The following is a 19,518-nucleotide window of genomic DNA, read 5'->3' as shown; positions in this document are numbered from 1 at the left end:
GTTTTATTTTAGTTATGAGTTAATATATGCTCTCCACGCGCATTATCCAACATCACATCTGCTGGTTTTCATAATCAAAATTAAGGGCTGCCTAATTTTTTGGGGGGAAAAAAGACACATGAATACCAGCAAACAAGGCAGCGAATTATGAAGAGTAGATGGCCGGTCTACTGTTCTAAGATAAGTTTTGATTCTTGGTGCTTTCCAACTGGCTTCAACAGCTGCAGGTGCAACTTAATGATTCTGTTGTATTTTCCTTAAATAAAGAATATTCAAACAGGTATAAAATTGATGAGATTTTTAAAAGGCCCACCGGCTTTAAATATTCAAAAAGACTGCACATTTCTGTCGATTAACCAACTCGGAAAATCAGACAAGAATTTGTCTCTCTTATAATTGGCTTAAGCGTCAGATTGCCTGCTCAAGTTATTTTCTAATGTATCTAATATGCACCGAATTATTTGTTCAGTGATGTTACGTTTCATAAATATGACAAACACAGCGTGTTTTCTAAGACGCTTTGGCTGAACTCTTCCTGATCGCTGTCTTCCACCAGCCGTATTCCTGTTTATACAAGTTTTACGTTTCTAAAAAGACAATTCTTTGATGAAGGAAACTCAAGACATTCAAAAATCGTACATCGCCATCAGCGTCCTCAACGCCCTGTTATGTCTGACCGCGATTTTGCTGAACAGTGCAACCTTACACGCCTTAAGAAAAACTTCAGCGCTACCAAGAAATCTGAGAATACTGCTTCTAAGTTTGGTTGTCTCAGATCTAGGAGTTGGCTTGCTTGTGCATCCCCTGCAAATCGCATTTCTTATTGTGAGGCTGAAACATTTACCTGAGAACGGATATACTTTTAAAGCTGCGGAGATCGCTTATCTTTTGGCGACTAATTTCCTTGGATACGCTTCAGTTTTTGGGCCAGTTTTTGGTGTAATAACACTGGGCGTAGACAGATTCTTAGCCGTTCATCTCCATCTTAGATACCAGGAACTTGTGACTCGTAGACGCGTTGTTACTTTGGTGGTATTTGTCTGGATGTTTTGCGCAATTATTTCATTAATGAGGCTGTGGATTGATGTAAACATAATGTACATCATGTTTGTCATCGTCGAAGCTTCATGGTTCGTTTGTGCCACGTTGCTTTACTACAAAATATATGTAACCGCGCGACACCATATGAAGCAGATTCAAATGCAGCAAGTGCAACAGATGGAGAGGGGAAACGAAGTCGAAAATGCTGCGGTGATAACTAAGTCTTCAGTCGGCATACTCTTTGTCATTTTGGCGTTACTAGTTTGCTATTTGCCAAACTTTTGTTGTTTAGTCTTGCATCTAATACTTGGAAAAACTACCACTATAGAAACTATGCAACTTTATACCGTGACTCTGACATTTCTTAATTCGTCTCTAAACCCTGTAATTTACTGCTGGAAAATGAGACACATTCGACAAGCTGTCATGGGCATATTAAGAAGATAATGAGAAGTTAAAACTAAAAAAAAGGCCGATAAACAAGCAGGTAACAAACTCAGGAAGCTCCACGGTAGCATTCATACAGTCATCTCTCTCGTAAGCGACCACCCCTGGCGCACGACAAAGTGGTCTCTTACGGGAGGTTGTCGTCTAGAGAATAATAAAAAAAAATCAAGAAAATGAGCTCAAACTGAACTCATTAAGGTGAATACATAAAGTTATCGAACAAGCTAAAACTTAGGTAAATAGACAACTGGCAATAACGTTTCACCTAATGGCTCTTGGAACTACTCAACACAACTTACAATTGATGCAAATATTTTGCATCAATGTTACAATCCACCTTTTCCCCTATAGATCGTATTACAGTCGTCATTTTTGTAAGTAGACTGCTGTAATCTGTCAGCACGCTTGGACAGTGCTTTTTAAAAACTGAGCTTTTGTAACACTCAAGCAATGGTTTTCTTACAATCATAAGAGATCATGCTGGGTGGTGAATACAGCCGTTTCTCCTTGCTCCCCGCCGATGAGGACGTTTCGCCAAGAGGGAACGTCTACGACTCAGCGACAGAAATTCCGTACTGATGACGTAAAATCTGTCCGGAATCTGGTCAGGAGCTCTGATTGGTGGACGTAGTAGTTATATTGTTTTACCTATTGTTTACGAATGACAGACAAAAGACAAAAGGCCACAAAGTTCAAATGTAAACTTCATGAATCTATTCACAAAACAGTCAATGTTCTTAGAATATAATTATTCTTCTTTAGAAAAAGCATCTGAGTTTGGCTGGAGTTCATTCCATACAAACGTCAAATCAAACAAATTTACATTTGGAAACCAAGACTACACCGGATTTATTATGTAAACATTGATTTACGACATCAGCATGGAATAAAAGTCGCGGAGTCGCGAAACCGCGTCCCAAGAGGCGAGGAGCAACTGGAGAAACGGCTGAATTTGCAGGATAGCCGTGTGGCCGGCCCACAAACGGCGTTTGTGGGGAGGGTCGAAATACGAGCTCCCCCTAAAAACCCCTGCGTGGAAGGCTAGGTGGCCGCTTACAAGAAACATAAAACGAAAGAATACGTCGAATATCTGCCGTTTAAAAAGTGGTCGCGGTCGTTTAAGGGTGACCAATGTTATTCAATCGCCTAGAAAGGGATTTTATCCTTGCCCGAGCGCTATAACATTTTCACCACTAACTGACTTTGGATTGAAGTTTGTCAAAATGCAGTGTTGAGTAAAATGGATATCACCATGACAACAATAAAGAAAAAACTTTGAAATCGATAAAAGCCGAAAATTACGCTATCTAGACCTGCCACTGAAAATCCGACACCAGGAACTTAAAGTGTGGGGTTAAGCAGATAACCTCCGTGAGAAGTATTTCTGCAAGGAAATAACTTTGTTGCAATGAATAGATGGCAGTAATTGCAGTCTTTCTGTGCATTCCGCGCCAACTATTAACAACCTTCTCTATGTTAACAACTTGTGTTCCTATAGCAAAAAAAAAAAAAAAAAAAAAAAAACAACCTCAACAGCTACCTTAGAGTCATTGCGAACAAAAAAATGTCTTGTTACTTTTTTTTTTTATGTTGTACTTATATTAACGTATGCTGTTGCGCATTATCTAAAACATCACCAAACACGATTTTCATATATCACGGGCCGCTTTCTTTTTTTTTTGCGCAAAAAAAGACACCTGCATACCCTCAAGCAATCAAGACAGCGAATTAACATGGTAGAGTGGCCGGTCTGATGTTCTATGATAAGATTAAACTAGTAGTTTCCAGTGGAAAGTAGAGTGCTGCGAATAAAGCATGACATTTCGATTAATTTGCATCAGGTGCAAGATATTTCGATTGTTGATATTTGACATTAACCGTGTCAAATACTGTGCATGTAATGCTACACGACACGAAGGCGATCGATAAAAACTGATCTTTGAACCGAAATAAGTGTTTATATCAAGCTACATTGCATAAAAGTCACGAGTAAGAATAAATCAGCGTATTATTTGCCTGAAACCTGTCCACGATATAGTTAAGAGCACGCGAGCGTTGAAGATAGTGAAAGAGTGAATCTCCAATCGAGTTCAATATTAAACTGGTTCAGACACATATAGACACATATATTTAGCCACTATTCACCTCGATTTCAAAGCAGAATTATTAAATATTTGCCTTGGCAGCTATTACTGCTTCCTGATAGGCTTCAACTGCAGGTGTAACTATATAATATTGGCTGGTTTTCATCAAGGAAAGTAAATTCAAATAGGAAAAACTGACGGTAGAACAATTGTCTGTCCACTTGCTTTGGGCAAAAAAACTGAGCTTTTGTGTCGATTATTCAACTCGAAAAGCCAAACTGGGTGACAATTCTTTTCCCTTCGCTTAAACGTCAGCTTGCCTGCTTATTTTGATGTTCATTTGAGGTACATCGAGGTAAGTTTCACAAACGTGACTAACATAGTTTGTCCATTACGGCGATTTGGCTGAGCTTTCAACGTCATTCGTCATTCACATGACTACTAAGACAACTTTAACGATAGTAAAAAGAAAGTTCTGTAATGAAAGAAACTCAAGATGTCCACTCATCATACATCGCAATGGCAGTCCTCAACGGTCTCCTATGTTTTGTCGCTATATTCCTGAACAGTGTCACCATTAAGGCCTTAAGAAAAACTTTGCCTCTACCAAAACAGCTAAAAACATTACTCCTGAGCCTGGCTATTTCGGATCTAGGAGTTGGCTTAGTTGTGCATCCTCTGCACATTGCATTGATAATAATGGATTTGAAACAAATTTCTCACAACGGACACGCTTATGATGCCACGCAATACGCGTTTCTTGTTGCGGCAAATTTACTTATTCATGCTTCACTTTTTGGTGTGATAGCACTTGGCGCAGACAGATTTTTGGCCATTCATCTTCACCTTAGATATCAGGGACTTGCGACTCACAGGCGAGTAGTCGCTTCAGTGATTTTAATATGGATTTCTAGCGCAGCTATTTCTTTACCAAGGCCGTGGGCTGGTAGGCAAATTATTTACATTGCCTTGGCCATCAGAGACAGTTTATGTCTTGTTATTGCAGCGTTGCTTTACTGTAAGTTGTATGTAACCGCACGACGCCATATGAAGCAGATTACAACACAGCAAGGGCAAGACCTTGGAAGGAAAAAGGAACTTTTACGAAATGCTGCAACGTTAAGTAAATCTTCAACCGGAACACTCTTTGTCTACTTGGCGTTGCTGATTTGTTATTTGCCAAATGCATGTCTTTTAGTGATGTATTCAATCCTTGGGCAAAATACCACCATAAAGACAATGCAACTTTATACTGTGACCCTACTTTTTTTTAATTCCTCTTTGAATCCTCTCATTTATTGCTGGAAGATGAGACACATTCGGCAGGCCGTTATGGACATATTACGAAACATAATGAGAAGTCTTAACTGGCAAGAATTATAACCGAGGATGTGTCATTCACATAAATACAGTGACATTTCTTGATCTTAAGTCAGACGTTATTCCTTTGGAGAGGAAAAACAGCGTCCAAAGAAAGTCGTGTCCGACAGCCCGGGGCTAGTGGATTTTGCGATCGGGCTAGTGAATTCTGTGCTTAACTTGCCCGACGGGCCAGAGAAGATTTTTCGGAGAAGTAAAATTACAGAAGCATTGTAAGACAGAATGTTTTAAATTCCTAATAAATTCCTGCGGACCGAAAGTCGCTCCGACGAAGTTAAAACTGCATAATGCACTTATCAATTGAAACCCCGACCCCCCCCCCCCTCCCCCCCCCACCCCAGGCCAAGGTGGGGATTTGACTTGACATCATTACAAATCTTAGCAAACTCCCACCATACTGGGGCATATTGACTGGTAAAACCCCCACCCAGGTGGGGAAACCTTTTTAATTCCCTGACTGACTTTATTAACATTTCGTTGGAATTTTCAACTTCTTTATTGACAAATTTACTAGAGCAAAAAGGCAAATATGATAACAGACCAAGATATAAATACAACAAATATTTGACAGTAAGTAAACATAATGACCCCTACCCACTTATAAAAAAGTCAGGGTACAAAATGGATGATGGAGTAGCACATTGCTATAAATTTATATTAAAAGGAAATCTGTACCATCTCCACTGAAAGTAATTGCTGCAATGATAAGTTTAATTGAAAATAGTAGCCAACATACCTTAAATTTAAATTTCACAAGCTGATTTTATAAATAGACTGCATAAAATAGTTCCTAAGAGCTATATTTTATATTTTGACTTAAAGAATGAGGAAATATAGAACTTCAGAAACCACATGGGTTTAACACTAGACGTTAAACGAGCTGTGTCACGAAATTTACCAAAATGTAGGCTGTGGGAACTGCCACCAAATTGAGTGAAATATAAAAATAACCACTGAAGGCATTAAAAGATGGTATAAATGACTCAGCAAATACAAAAGAAGGTACAGATGGGAAAACATGAAGAAGATTAAAACGGATTGAAATTTTGGTTTTTGAAAACTTGTTAACCTAACAGTTTTTCAAAGTTCATTGTTTTTGTCCGTAACGCTTGATATGCTTGGGAGAAACATCTGTTTGAAACGAAGCTTTGATTTCTTCATTTCTTTGCCCACGATAACGCTCAAATGCGAGTAGGGACCACGTAACTGGCAATATTAACAAAATGAACCAGATAGCCGTGACACAGCACCTTTTATAATAACCAGAGGAGTGTGTATCTGCATTGTTTGAGAAGTTTTGAATAACAGTAACAATTTCCAGTCAATGAATCATGAAAGCTCAAGGGAAAATCGCAAAGGATTAATCTAAGTGAAGAAATGAAAGGAAAAACAATTAGGAAACTTACGGCCGAGCAATACATCAAAATACCAGTGATCACGTGAAGAAATTACCCTAAGGAAACTAGGCACGAGTCAAATCCCCACCTCGCTCCCCGACTTCCATGGACTGCCATGAATATGCTAAGCAAATCCTGAGAAATCCCCCACCCGCACGGGCTAACCATGCCTTCAAATACCATAAAAATCCCCCACGTTACCCCACATAGGCCCGGGGTGGGGGGGGGGGGTCGGGGTTTCAATTGATAAGTGCATAAACAAGACGAAGTAACGCATTACCTGTCAGACGAGACATATTGAGATCCCGCGAGTAAAGGAAAAGCAGATTTTGAAGAAACTTTGGAGGTAAATGTTGCCCATGACTAATTCTTACTGATTCAGAGAAAGCTGTTTGTCTAAATTTTGCTTCATAATCATTTGTGAGGAACCTAAAAGCGTTTGATCCTGAACTCCTGTAAGGAATTTATTATGGTTTTAGCAAATATTAATCACGTGCGTTTCAGTATGGTAAATTCTAAACACTGATACTGTAGGTGTTTGTTGATTAAAATATATAGACCACCTCGTATTGTTTTCACTCTTCACGAAAATCTTACAGATGGAAAGTTGCCAGAAATAAAACGAACAAGTTTGTTCTTTAGAAACCTAAAACCTTTGGTTACTTGTAACAAGATGAACCACAAATTTGCATAATTTTTGTTTGCATGATATTTGCTCACTGATGCGTGACTTGGCACTCGCACTTTCCACTTTCCCGTGAACTTGAAACTTGACTCGGAAAACCGACTCACAATCAAACCTTCTTCAGAAATATGATCTTCTGAATGCACTACTTTTGAATGAGAAACAAACTAATGAAAGCTGTCAAATTTTTATGCCCTTTAATAATATAAACATCTCCCCTGTTAGCGGCTAAGAAATACTCCCGCGTGAAATAGCGTGGAAAATTGCAGAATGAAGCGCTTTCACCGGCAGCTTTTCGTGTTGTCTACGTTGTCGTTTAGTGTGTCCATTGAGAACTTTGGTTTCACGGTTTCAACGCCATTTTTTTCTTAAAAAAATGTTTTTCTAAATTGTAAAATGCCTAAAATGCATGTTGATCATTCACGTATTGTGGTGGACTTAGGAAAAATTCTACAGTGTGGCAGCGCCGAGAGCAAAACAGCAAAACTAGATCAAACTAGTTGAAGACATCGGGAGTGAATATTGCGTTGAACTCAAAGCGTTACAGAAGATTGAGTATTTAAACATTTTCACAAGAGGTTAACCGGTAATATGTAGTTTTTAGCATTGTGTTCAAAGACAAACGTTTGTCTGTTATTTGGACGTTCATCCCGTTAGCTTAACTCAAATTCCTTATTTCATCATTGTGACTTGACCATTTATAATCAGAAGGTGAACACTGAATTATTGTACTAGTGTGTCAAGCGTATCTTACGAGGTCTACTTATAGTTCACACTTGTACGGTTATTTATTGCTTTTGTTAAATTACTACAACTGATTGTAATGAATAAATGAAGCCAGTAACTAATTAACTTACAGTGTAATTAAGAAAGGAATAATTAATTAATACTTTTTCATTCTGCTCGCTAACAAAATTTTTCCGGCTAGTAAAAATGACTTTCGGGCTAGTAGATGTTAGTTACAGCTTGCCCGAAGGGCAAAAGTGCACTAACCCTAGAACAGGAGCCAATCAAATGGAGCCTCCATCTCCATTAATTTCTTGAGTCAACCCTTTCCCGAGTAGATTTATATATAGAACGGCTTTTTTCCCGCGAAAAGTGTCATATTTCCGTAAGTCTCGTATGTCACGGTGGAAAAATAAATTGGATGAAGTTGAACTCAGAAGCCCGTCCTTCGACCGTTTTTCCTTTTTTTTACTTTACGTCCATTTTTACAATTTTACAGCCTCTGGGATCTGGGTATCATGAAATAAAAGTTAATGAATTACCCGACTGAGACTGAGCATGAAGCGATGGGACAGAGGCAGCGAACTGAGGATCAAGGAAAGGTTATCTTTGCGAGTATTTCGTCGTGTTGTCTTCTTGCTGTGTTTTTAGCCAATAGTTCGCCTATTTCTTCCTCTTGAAACGAGTGAAATGTTCTGCCATTTTGTATCACTACAATAATCACTACCAATAAACAACTCAACCTCGTTCCCTGGTCTTCTCGGCTAACGGTTCAATAATCCGTCAATTTTGCTGCACGATTGACGTCATCAGTTCACATATCGCAAAATTCTTGCAAATTTGGTGGACAGTGGCTGGTTATGATGAATTATGCATGGCATTTTTGCCAATCAGAAACGGAGAAATATTTTGAATGAATAATAAGTCACTTTATAAGCTGAAGTTTGTTTCTTTTTTCCTTTAGTATTCTATGTTAACCCCTCCTTCACCTACAATGGCGACGGAGTTTTTTGATACTTTTGAGAGATTATTCTCAAATGGGGATACTGCGCACAGCACATTTAAAGTTGGGATGTTTTGTTGTTTCCTATTTACATCTCGTACGGTGGCACAACATTGCTTAGAGCAGTTGGGGCCGGAAGGGAATGTTTTATTTCTCCCTTTTTAAGCTGGTAAAACGTCACAAAGCCGATCTTGATGCCGACTATAGGTTGTCTTTTGTTTGCTAAAGGAGGCCATCCTGTGGGCAGGTTGTTACATGTAGATGTTGTTGTTTATTTGACGTTCTTACACTTTTCGTGTCCAATTTTTCAGAACTGCTGCACTTCAAGAAAAGTACATGGTGGGCAAAGACGAAAAACCGGGATCCATTGTACGGCAATTCTCTTTAACAATGCACTGTTGCAACAGACGTTGGCAGGACGAGCAAAGCGACGAAATTTAAGTTCTCCACAAACATGTACTTCAGATGTTTTTGTTTCTAATAAGCCTGTCAAAGAGTCAGGAACATCGTACTCATTTTATTGGGACAGTTACTTCAGCGATTGTGGACACCAAAGCCGATAACGGTCAATACCATTATCGGTAACCATACAGACATTGTACTTGTAGATGTAATATAATATACTTACATGTTCTATATATAATGTTACGATAAGATAAAAATACATTTTTGAATATTGTTACGAAGTAACTAGTAACGTTTCGGCGTAGTTAACTTGTCATGAAGTAAAAGATCGTTAGAGAGAGTCACACACTACTACAGATGTAAAATGAAGCTGGAGGAAGGGGGTGGAGGGCAGAGTGGGGGGGCTTATGAATATTCGGAAATTAATGTGAAAGTATTTGTCTGATTTTAATTTTGAGTTTCCTTGTGGCATAGACCTCACGAAAACATGACGAATGGAAAATTTTCGTTGTCAATGTCTTGAAAAATAAGTCGAGCCCTGCATTTTCAAATGGGCGCTCAGGGATGAGGCTGAAGTCCATTTAACAACCATTGCCTTAACTACGGGCGAGCGCCAGAAATCGAAGAAAAATAACCTTTTTCGTTCAATGGATAATAAGTTTTACCGCTGATTATTAATTTGGTGGATTTGATAAGAAGGAAAGTTTGTTACGATAAGTGTGAGGAATAGCTAGCTCTTTTACTTTGCACAGATTTAAATGGAAACCTTCGCTGCTGCAAATATCATGACCAATAAAAATAATAACAGATAACTTGTGGGAAATGAAGTCCGTATGTGACTAAATACCAGTTGAAAGCAACTTATCATTTGACAAGTTACAAGCTGAGGTTGCTCAAATAAACAAATTAGAAAAAAATTAAAATTGAATAAATGCAATGAAGATTATTGCAATTACTAAGACAGAAGTTATGAGTCCAGTGTTGGCAAGGTAAAATAACGAGCTTTAAAAATATTTCGTTTAACTCCTTATAATTTTAGAAGGACAATCGGTTATGTTTGCAATAACTTGTAACACACCCGATCTACTCTTTACGAGTGTATCGTTGTTTTTTTTTTTCAGTAGAATCCTTAAGAGTGAAGCATTAGTTTACAATTCATTATATGTTTTTCAAAACAGCCGTTCTACGGAAATTATTCGACATTAGATTCTCATACAAACACTGTAATTTCTCACGCGTTTGCCTACTCGTCAAGATGGCGTCGAAAATCGTGACAAAGTCTATTGCGAAAATGCTGAGATTATATTGTGAATTTTTCTCTAGGACTTAATAATACGCCTTTTACGGACCGACCATTATCTTTGAACTTCCTTATGCTGAGAAGAAAACAACTCTTGCAAGACCAGTGCTTCAGGAAACCATAAAACCCTCTTTACACTGAAGAAGCCGACTTTTCCCGCTTCATTGTAATTGAAAAGTTGAGGTTTGTATTTTGTTTCATCCCAAAAGTCTCTTGCGCAACTTGGAAAAGAGTTCTTTATGCTGCAGAAAATATGGGAAAAGCTACTGGGTTTAACCCGCACAGAAAAATACTGTTTAAGTGGCTCAGTGATTACACCCCTAGTAAAAGAAAAGAAATTTTAGACAGTTACTACAAGGCCATGTTTGTTCGTCACCCGTGTGAGAGACTGGCGTCAGCTTACAGAGATAAAAATAAAAAAAAGTGGTTCCAACGATTAATCTGTCCCGAGAACGAAGAATTGTGGGAAAAGATCAAATTTTCGGCCTTTATAAGGCGTGAGCTTCTAACTAGAAACAAAACGACTCTTCAAACTAACCAGCACTGGCGTTCATATGAGCAGATTTGCCCATGTGAAGTGAAATTTGACTTCATCGGACACTTTGAAAACTTTTTCGAGGAAGCAGGACGGCTTCTGAACATAATTGGTGTCGATGACTACGTAAAGTTTCCAGAACATCGTCCGTCCAAGACACAACCGTACATGCAGGAATATTACTCCGAGCTTACCACAAGCGAGATATCGCAGTTGTATGAAATCTTTGAGTTGGACTTTAAACTGTTTGGATACGACAGGCTTCCTGGTCCTTTGTAAAAGTTAATAAAAAACACAACAGTATCAGAGAAAAGTAACCAGGAAACAGGAAGGATAAATAGTTCATTGTTTGTTTGTTTGCTTCCCTCCGATGCAGCTGTTGCAGGGGCGTAGCCAGGATTTTCCCTGAAGTACGCACACTTTTCTCAATCCCTGTCCCCTACCTGACAACGTTTTGATGCCTTTATATCTAGCCCGATTTATGAAAACCGTACCATCGGACTCCTGGAGCCCACACACCTTAAACTGACTCAACTAAAGTAAATATCGCCAAGAAACTCAGCTCTTACCCATGGGACTCTTAAGGTGATTCTCTTCTTGGTTCCTGATTAGCAAAAGAAACATTCAAGTCCATCAAAAAGACGCTCTAGCGGCTTGAATGGGCCCTAAATAACGGAGGATGCTTGAGACTTAACCAAGTTGTAAGCAGAGAATTGAAGGTTAAATCACCCCCCCCCCCCCCCACCCGACTTCCTCCACCCCCACCTCCCCCAGCCTAGCACGTGCTTGAGGGGAATGCTTTTATTGGCCAGTGGGCCTCAAACATTACAAGAATTTGACATGAACAAACTAAAGGCAGACATGACCAGTGCACTGACTCTCCCAGAGCAAGACTAACAGAAGGTACCACGCTATTGCAGCACCTTCCCCCCGCCTAGGGATTGACATGGAGGCCCTTTTCCAACCCATGGCGAGTTAGCTCAGGGACTGAGCTTGACAATGATACCAACCAGGACAGCAGGCCCCCTATGTTTTTTTCTCACCGCAGTGACCAGAAACCTGGCGATAGCCAGGTTTCTGTGCGAATATTCTGGCCCGTTTTGAGGTATGTTTTCAAAAATTCGGCTAGATATACATCCACATTTAGATTGCCGCTTTCTCCGCAATTTCCCTGCCTTTTCTCGAAATATATCAGTCAATCACGCGTCGCTTCCCTGGAAACGGACATTTGAGTGTAAAAAAGAAACGTCAGTTGTTTTAGAAAAAGAATATTTCAGAGAAACAAGCATAGTTAAACGAATTGAGGAAAACTGTACTGTCTTAATGTATTTGCTGTTTTCATATACTAATTCGCCTTTTTATTATATAAAATCAATATATTAATTTTTTTACTATTTTTTACTACTCCCCTGCAACGCCTTTATTTCTGGAAGTCATACATGTATTGCTTTAATTTATTAAGTTCCAGACACTAAAATAACATTTTCATGCTTGGAAAATAAAGACTAAAAAAATGCAATGAATAGTACCAAAAATCTCTCATAATGATATTCCCATGATTTACTAGTAATACATCTGACGACTTTTTATACATTTCAGTACTGTCTGATATAGTTTGTTGTTGTTGTCGTTTTTGTTGGTTGTATTGAATACGTGGTGTTCTTGTTTTCATCGAGAGTTCTCTACTACAAATTGCGAGTGAGTATCAGTCACTTGCTGCAAGAATATCGTTGAACATTATGAATAATACGAAAACTTGTGTTATAAAAATCATTAACTTAATTCGCCACTTTATAAACGAGAAAAATATTAGGAAGGGTTAACTCTCGCAAAGCAGGGTTCCTACTTTTTTTCAGGCCAAAAATTCAAGGACTTTCCAGGACCCTAACTAGAAATTTCAAGGACCTTTTTTAATGACAATTTTACCTCAAAACCAAGAAAAATGTTTGTGTTAACATCTATGTTTTGGGTTTACAGATAGTGCAGAACATTTTCGATCTTGTTCAATACGAACTCAAGGACTTTCAAGGACCGAAAACGAAATTCAAGTACTTTCAAGGCCTTGAAATCGGACCCCTGAAATTCAAGGGTTTTCAAGGGTTTTCAAGACGCGTACGAACCCTGGCAAAGGCTTCTGGGATTGTTACTAGGCACAGGAGAAAAATTGGCCAATAGCTGACCAGCGCGTCCCCCCTAACGATCCCAGAAACAATTGCGGGACACATTTCGGCTCCAGTTCCTCTCTCGTTTTTTAAGTCGCGAAATTGGACGATCACCTAGAACTATATACAACGTTCTGCATAAAATCACCGCAAAGACTAGCGGCAAACCAAGAATGTGAAGGTGGGTGATATGGCTACAACAGTCTGTTCAAAGCTGATGGGAAAACTGAACTGCCGTTTAACAAAAATCTGGTTTGTATGACGATGCGACCAGAAATGGAAGGATACGTACGTACTGGCCAGGACATGTCGAAAATAAATTATGACTGTGAAACTTTTGAGGGGAAGAAAATTTTTGGAATCAACTAAGGTTTCTGGTACCCTGGGTACCAGAAGTTTTTTCTCGCGTGCGACGAGGAGCTTCGTCGGTCGCAGGCAGAAGCCGAAATTGGAAACTGCTCATGAAAAGCTCTGGCACCCAGGATGGGATTCTGCATGGGTAGCTGACCACCTACCCCTTCCTTACGACACAATTTTGCCTTAAGTGACAAGTTAGTGTAAATGTTGACTTAGGGGAGGGGTAGGTGGTCAGTTATCCAAAAACCTTTATTGATCCTTTTTCATCATTGTCACAGAACTATGCTTAACGTAACTAATTATGTACGGAAATTCTAGAGGAGTAGTTTTGTGGCAAGAGTAAGAAACAAGTAACAACGCTACTATTCGTTAGCGCGCTATCAAATTGATAGTGATGCTAATCAAAATTAAAATTGGATTTGCGACGTCCTCCTCCTCGAAGATCCAAAATTCTTGGAGAAAGATTGTTTCCGTTATTCCTTAAGGACTGTCCAACCTGACTGAGGTCTGAAAAAAGAAAAAAAATAAAATTACTGAGTAAATAAATACCAGTAACCGATGGTGGTAAGAGAGGAAAGGTTAAGGAGTAGAACGTGAATGAATATAACAGTAACATCCCGCGACTAAGAACCTGGTTTTTAAGAACCTGTTAAGCTAAAATTTGAAACAAGTTCATTTTTTTCAAAATCTACAAATAAAATTCTGCATACTTAAAAAAGTAAGATAAGTCAAGATCCAGGATCCTCTTTGAAGACACAGGTGCCTTATTACTCCAACTGCAATTGTAATGGTATACAGGTTTTAACGTATTTTATTCTTAAGAAAATAAGAACCTATTTAAGAGCCTAAACAGCCTAAATTTGTGCTAACAACCATTTAATATGTAAGAACCTGTTTAGGCTAACTTGGAAAAATGCAGGTTCTTAGTCGCGGGTTTCAACTTTATTTCAAAATAAACTACAATAAAGACATATGTTTAAATATATCTATACCAAGGGCAGCGGCAGCCTAGAAAAAACGTTGTCGACATCTAACGGCATTGGTTTATGTCTCCTTCATTCAGCTATCATATATGGAGATCTCCAAAATGGATTATTGACGGTTTACTGTTAAATTCCAAGTCTCGGAAACCTGCGATGAGCCGTTCTTTTTTTCTTCCTCTCTTTCCTTCTTTCCTTTCCTTTCCTTCTTTTTCGTTCTTTTTGGGGGGGGGGGATGGGGAGGGGGGGAGGAGGGCTTGAAAAAGCGAAGGCCAAAGAAAAAGGAAAAAGGGCCGCTTGATCGTAGGTAGTATAACCACACACAAAGAACTGACAAACCTAAGCTGATGCTGTTAGGGACAAATGAAGTAGGCCGGCGTTTCTTTGTTTGACCACGAGCTACTTGACGAGCACGCGATCCAAAGCCTAAGCACTGAAGAGTTTCCGTTATGAACCGCTGGGCAGGAGAAACGCAGAGCATTACCAGAAGCTTAGCATCTCCACCTAAAAAAAACAAGAAATATGTCACTCACAATGACTAGGTTATGTTAGAACTAACTTGGTAGAAGGTTCCTTAAGAGATTTCCTCAAGTCCGTAAATTCCGCCTAGATATTTTCCCTTTATTCTTCGCCACTTTCATATAACCAAAAAAACACCTTTTAAAACCCAAAGTTTTGAATAAAAATTGCTGTCATTTTTCTTGGTATTACAGTCGTCCCAGGCGAAAGCAAAACAATTCTTATGCATATATTTTCTTGGGGGGGGGGGGGGGGGAGGGGGGGGGGTAGTAAACTTGCTGAATTATGAGCAACAAGGAAATGGTAAATCCAACAACCCCGATGCACTTTGCCGCCTCAACCCGATCACGAACAAGCTTTTTAAATAGGGAGCTTAAGACAGACGACAGTAAAGGCAACAGCAACGAGAACGTCATAGGTTTAGATTGGCAAAACAACAACTTTGCACGTGTATCAGGGTTTTTTTGGTACATTTCCTTGCCGTCACTGCACGACTACGACGTGAAAGTGCCTAATGTCATTTTTTTGTAGAGGACATGAACTCAAGACAACGACTTGCTTTTTCTTTTCCTGAACTTAAAATTCAACTCCAGAGGTTATTTCGAGCAGCCAGCGCCCCTATCATCGTCTGTACTATTGTTATAAATTTTTATTTCTTGTATATTATGGGATGAAATAAAGTGTTGTTGCTGTTGTTGAACGAGTTGGAATAAGCGCGATAAAGTTTGAAACAGGACGAATCCACTTTTTAAGTGACACGTTCTCGTTGCGGTCGCCGTCGTTGTTGCTTAAGCTCCCTAATAAGTGGCTAATTCTTTCAACCTTCGATTCATTTTCAGAGACCCAGTGAAAGGGGAATATAGGGGTGCGGTTACCATGGACGCAAGAACGTGTCGAAGAAAATGTGGGTAGCTTATGCCAAATCAAAATTAACGACATTTGAGAGAACGCAAGTGACTTTTCTTACCAAATCTTTGTTCTTTAAACTACAATTCCCGAAATATAATTCGCAGAATCTCTAAATCCTGTGTTCGCCGAACCCCGAAACTGTCTCTTTCTCTTTTCCCTATATTCCCGAATCCCGGTTTTCAAATAAGCCAGATAACTTGATGGGGCCCTTTTTCGCGCTCTGGTAAGGTTGAGATAACTGTAACTGTTTTGACGAGGACCAATCACCCTACAACTAAATCCACGGATTCATTAGACCTTTTATTTGTGCCATTTATGTTCTCCACTCCCATGGTAATGCTTATAGGTTAGCAGTAGGCCACGTGACTGTATACATTTAAAAGTTTCCACAACTGGCACATTAACACCAGACTAAACAAACCTACCAATGGTATCCTGCAGCATGTGGGTGAGTCTGGTGTTACGGTAAGGTATGTGAGAGCGCTGTTCCGATAATGCTCCTAGTACGTCAGCCAGGGCGCTCAAACTGTAACGAAACAAAGTACCCGTTAAAATAGCTCCGGCAGAATTGTTGGCCCAACACTGGTGGGTTATATTACCGATGTCGGATGTTTGAACCCGGAACGTAGCACCGATCAACGCAAATCATAATTAAGTGCGCGTTAATTCGGTTAAGTATAGTAACAAAAGAAACGTTGTTGGGTGAGAATTCGAAACAAATGAGTTCTCTGTATTTAAACATATCACATGAAAAACCGAGCATCGTAGCAAAACCTAGACTACGAGTAGTCCCCCATTTTTCCTCAGGGATAGTAGAGCGAGCGAAACGCGAGCACGCATGAAAATCACCCCACACGAGAAAAGAAGACACGCGGCGGGAGAGATTTATTTTTTGAGTTTCAGCTTTTTCCCTTTTTTCTCGCTACATCTCGCTCTCTCTGCAGTATGGTGTGTTTGCACCATGCGACTAATCAAATGAATCTTACAGGTTTGAATGATTTTAGTCAATCCAAAACACTGAATCTGTTTGAATGGGACTTGAGATACGCAGACGGAGTTTATCACAAGTCAAGGAGACACACACCGTTAAATCTTATGAACTTGGTTTCATTATCTAATACAATAATAATCTAACTTAATCAAGAGCACCCCCATAGATTCTATAAAAGAATTCACTATTTCAAAACTGATTCCGTGGGCGTTGCACTACTGGGATCAAATTTACATCTGCATTCCCGAAAGCATAATGAGGAGTGAAGTTTCGGCTAAAATGAGGCCGTCTACTACTTCTAAGAATTTGGTCAGAATGAAAAGTCTTTGGATGGATACAATTCTATGATGGCAACGACTAACGGATTCAATTTTCAAATGAGTCATCAGTAGAATCTCTAAGGTGCACGTGTGCCTGACCTTGTGGCCAACCTAATAACTACTGTTATTTTCAAGTACAGGTTTTGTTTTAGGGGGTGAAAATAATAGCCACACTCATAAATTACGTCCCCACACCCTTGGTTTAACTGTAACATCAGCTGCACTGCCTGTTTTAAAGATACTGTAGACTGGATACATCAAGATCCAGCGAGGGTAACCTCTTTCCTTGGGTACTTTCCGACTCATCTCTCGCTCCGCAGGAACGCCGAGAGTACCCTGGGAACGACGTGGCCATCGAGGAAAGTCTTCAAACTCACGGACGGCATTCACTCAGGTCTGAATTGATGTACATCACGTAACAACCAACCACAGATATCACAAACGACTGGAGTTGTAATCTGGTTTCATTCAGTACTTTATAACACTAAGATATTGCAAATTTCGGCGTATAGACTGACTAAATATTCGGCTGCACTGAAATCCATACGCAAGAAACGAGACAGAATTGTAATAAGGTTGTAATCAATTGCCCAAGAAAGAGAAACAAACAAAACAACAACAAAAAAAGCAAAACCTATACATACCTTTTATTGATATGCGAAGTTTCTCTTAACGCTGCTCCAGTTACTCCAGACATTCCTTAAATTCAACAAAACACAATAAATAAATCAAAAATATATATGTTATTCAACTCATTATTCAAAGTCCAGTTTGTGAACTTTTAACAGAAGACTACGATCAGTTCAGGACTTGGTCATGCAAGGCGTAACCATCAAAACTAAAGAAGAATGCAAAAGATACAGAAACTATTCGCTCTAAAAAATATCATGAGGATCTCTAGAATTTATTTGTTAAATGGCTCTTAGATTTGGCCGACCAAAGACTTGCTTTGCTAGTTTAAAACCCAGCGTTCTTGACTGGCGAAAATAAACACGATTAAATATTCAAATACCACAAGCTAGGTCTTGGGATGCAGCGAAAACTTGTCTTTTTGCCCCGCTCATAATCAAATTCGGCGCAGTTATCGTAGGGTGTAAGAGCTTACAGTTGAAGCCAAGTTAATCATAAACCTACAACTAGCGATTAATTCTTTCAATCACAGCACCCTCAATTTAAGAAACTATTCGCTCTAAAAAATATCATGAGGATCTCTAGAGTTTATTTGTTAAGTGGCTCTTAGATTTGGCCGACCAAAGACTTGCTTTGCTAGTTTAAAACCCAGCGTTCTTGACTGGCGAAAATAAACACGATTAAATATTCAAATACCACGAGCTGACTCTTGGGATGCAGCGAAAACTTGTCTTTTTGCCACGCTCATAATCAAATTCGGCGCAGTTATCGCAAGGTATAACAGCTTACAGTTAAAGCCAAGTTAATCATAAACCCACAACTAGCAATTAATTCTTTTAAATTTAAAATAAAAAATTCCTGGTCGTAATAAGGCTCTTACCAACACATTCACTTCCGGCCAAGTCGACAAGCTGCAGTTTAGTTTTAACACTCTGTTTGCCGTTAGTGGAGGAACCATTTGTCCGCGTGGGGGAGGGAGATCTGGATCGAGCAGCAGCGGTACCAGGTGCTGGAGATCTAGGGAGAATTTGACGATGTTAATAGTAACACAATTATTTAAAATAAGCAACAAGTTCCAAAAACTCTCATCATTCGAAACGAGACTAAGCGCAAAACATCTTTTTGTGAAAATTAGTTTTATTTGCATGTGAATAAAAACCATTTTCATGTCAATGGCTTCGCTCTTAGCCTCGCCTTGAAAGAGAACTCCAAAATGGCCTTTTAGCTTTGCGAAGGTCAGCACCGTGGTGCAACTTTCCCATGTAACAATTGTTCTACATACAAACAATCATACAACTTCTTGCACGCTAACTGTCTGCTTATTTTATTATTCTGGATACGGTACATTGCATGTCAAATGAACCAAATGAATATCCACAAAAAAAACAACAACAACAACAACAACAATGTCTTGCCTATCGTCAAAGATAATGTAAGAACAACATTAGAACATTTGAGATTTTGAGATGTGTTAGATGGCAGATAGCCTGCGCTGCTGCCGGCCTACGCATCGTCTAGACCATTGGCAGTGGCGGATCCAGCCCGGCAGGTAAGGGTCTCAGAAAATTTTTTCGCCCTTTGGGCCTCAGCGTGGGCTAAAAATAAGCGGGAGCCTGCCCCCCCCCCCCCCCCCCGGGCCCCTGCACT

General features: G+C 39.5%; 2 protein-coding genes and 1 pseudogene across 2 annotated transcripts in view; 2 read left to right on the top strand and 1 right to left on the bottom strand.

The window, feature by feature from the left end:
- The first annotated feature begins 606 nt into the window (after window positions 1–606).
- On the top strand, window positions 607–1,488 carry LOC140929658 (uncharacterized). The gene has a single exon (XM_073379399.1). The coding sequence runs from the start codon at window positions 607–609 to the stop codon at window positions 1,486–1,488; it is 882 nt and encodes a 293-aa protein (XP_073235500.1).
- Window positions 1,489–4,091: 2,603 nt separating this feature from the next.
- Window positions 4,092–11,530, top strand: LOC140929648 (carbohydrate sulfotransferase 13-like; annotated as a pseudogene).
- Window positions 11,531–13,895: 2,365 nt separating this feature from the next.
- LOC140950453 (kinesin-like protein KIF25) overlaps window positions 13,896–19,518 on the bottom strand; it is a 24,926-nt gene continuing 19,303 nt past the window's right edge. The window contains exons 11-15 of the mRNA XM_073399685.1: window positions 18,752–18,888; window positions 17,886–17,940; window positions 16,356–16,456; window positions 14,842–15,006; window positions 13,896–14,029 (exon numbers count right to left, since the gene is read on the bottom strand). Coding sequence (XP_073255786.1) covers window positions 13,920–14,029; window positions 14,842–15,006; window positions 16,356–16,456; window positions 17,886–17,940; window positions 18,752–18,888 — 568 coding nt within the window. The 3' untranslated portion in view covers window positions 13,896–13,919. The remainder of the gene's footprint in view (window positions 14,030–14,841; window positions 15,007–16,355; window positions 16,457–17,885; window positions 17,941–18,751; window positions 18,889–19,518) is intronic.

The sequence above is a fragment of the Porites lutea genome, chromosome 1 (genome assembly GCF_958299795.1).
Source record: "Porites lutea chromosome 1, jaPorLute2.1, whole genome shotgun sequence".
Taxonomy (NCBI): domain Eukaryota; kingdom Metazoa; phylum Cnidaria; class Anthozoa; order Scleractinia; family Poritidae; genus Porites; species Porites lutea.
This window is presented reverse-complemented; position numbering and strand designations above follow the sequence as displayed.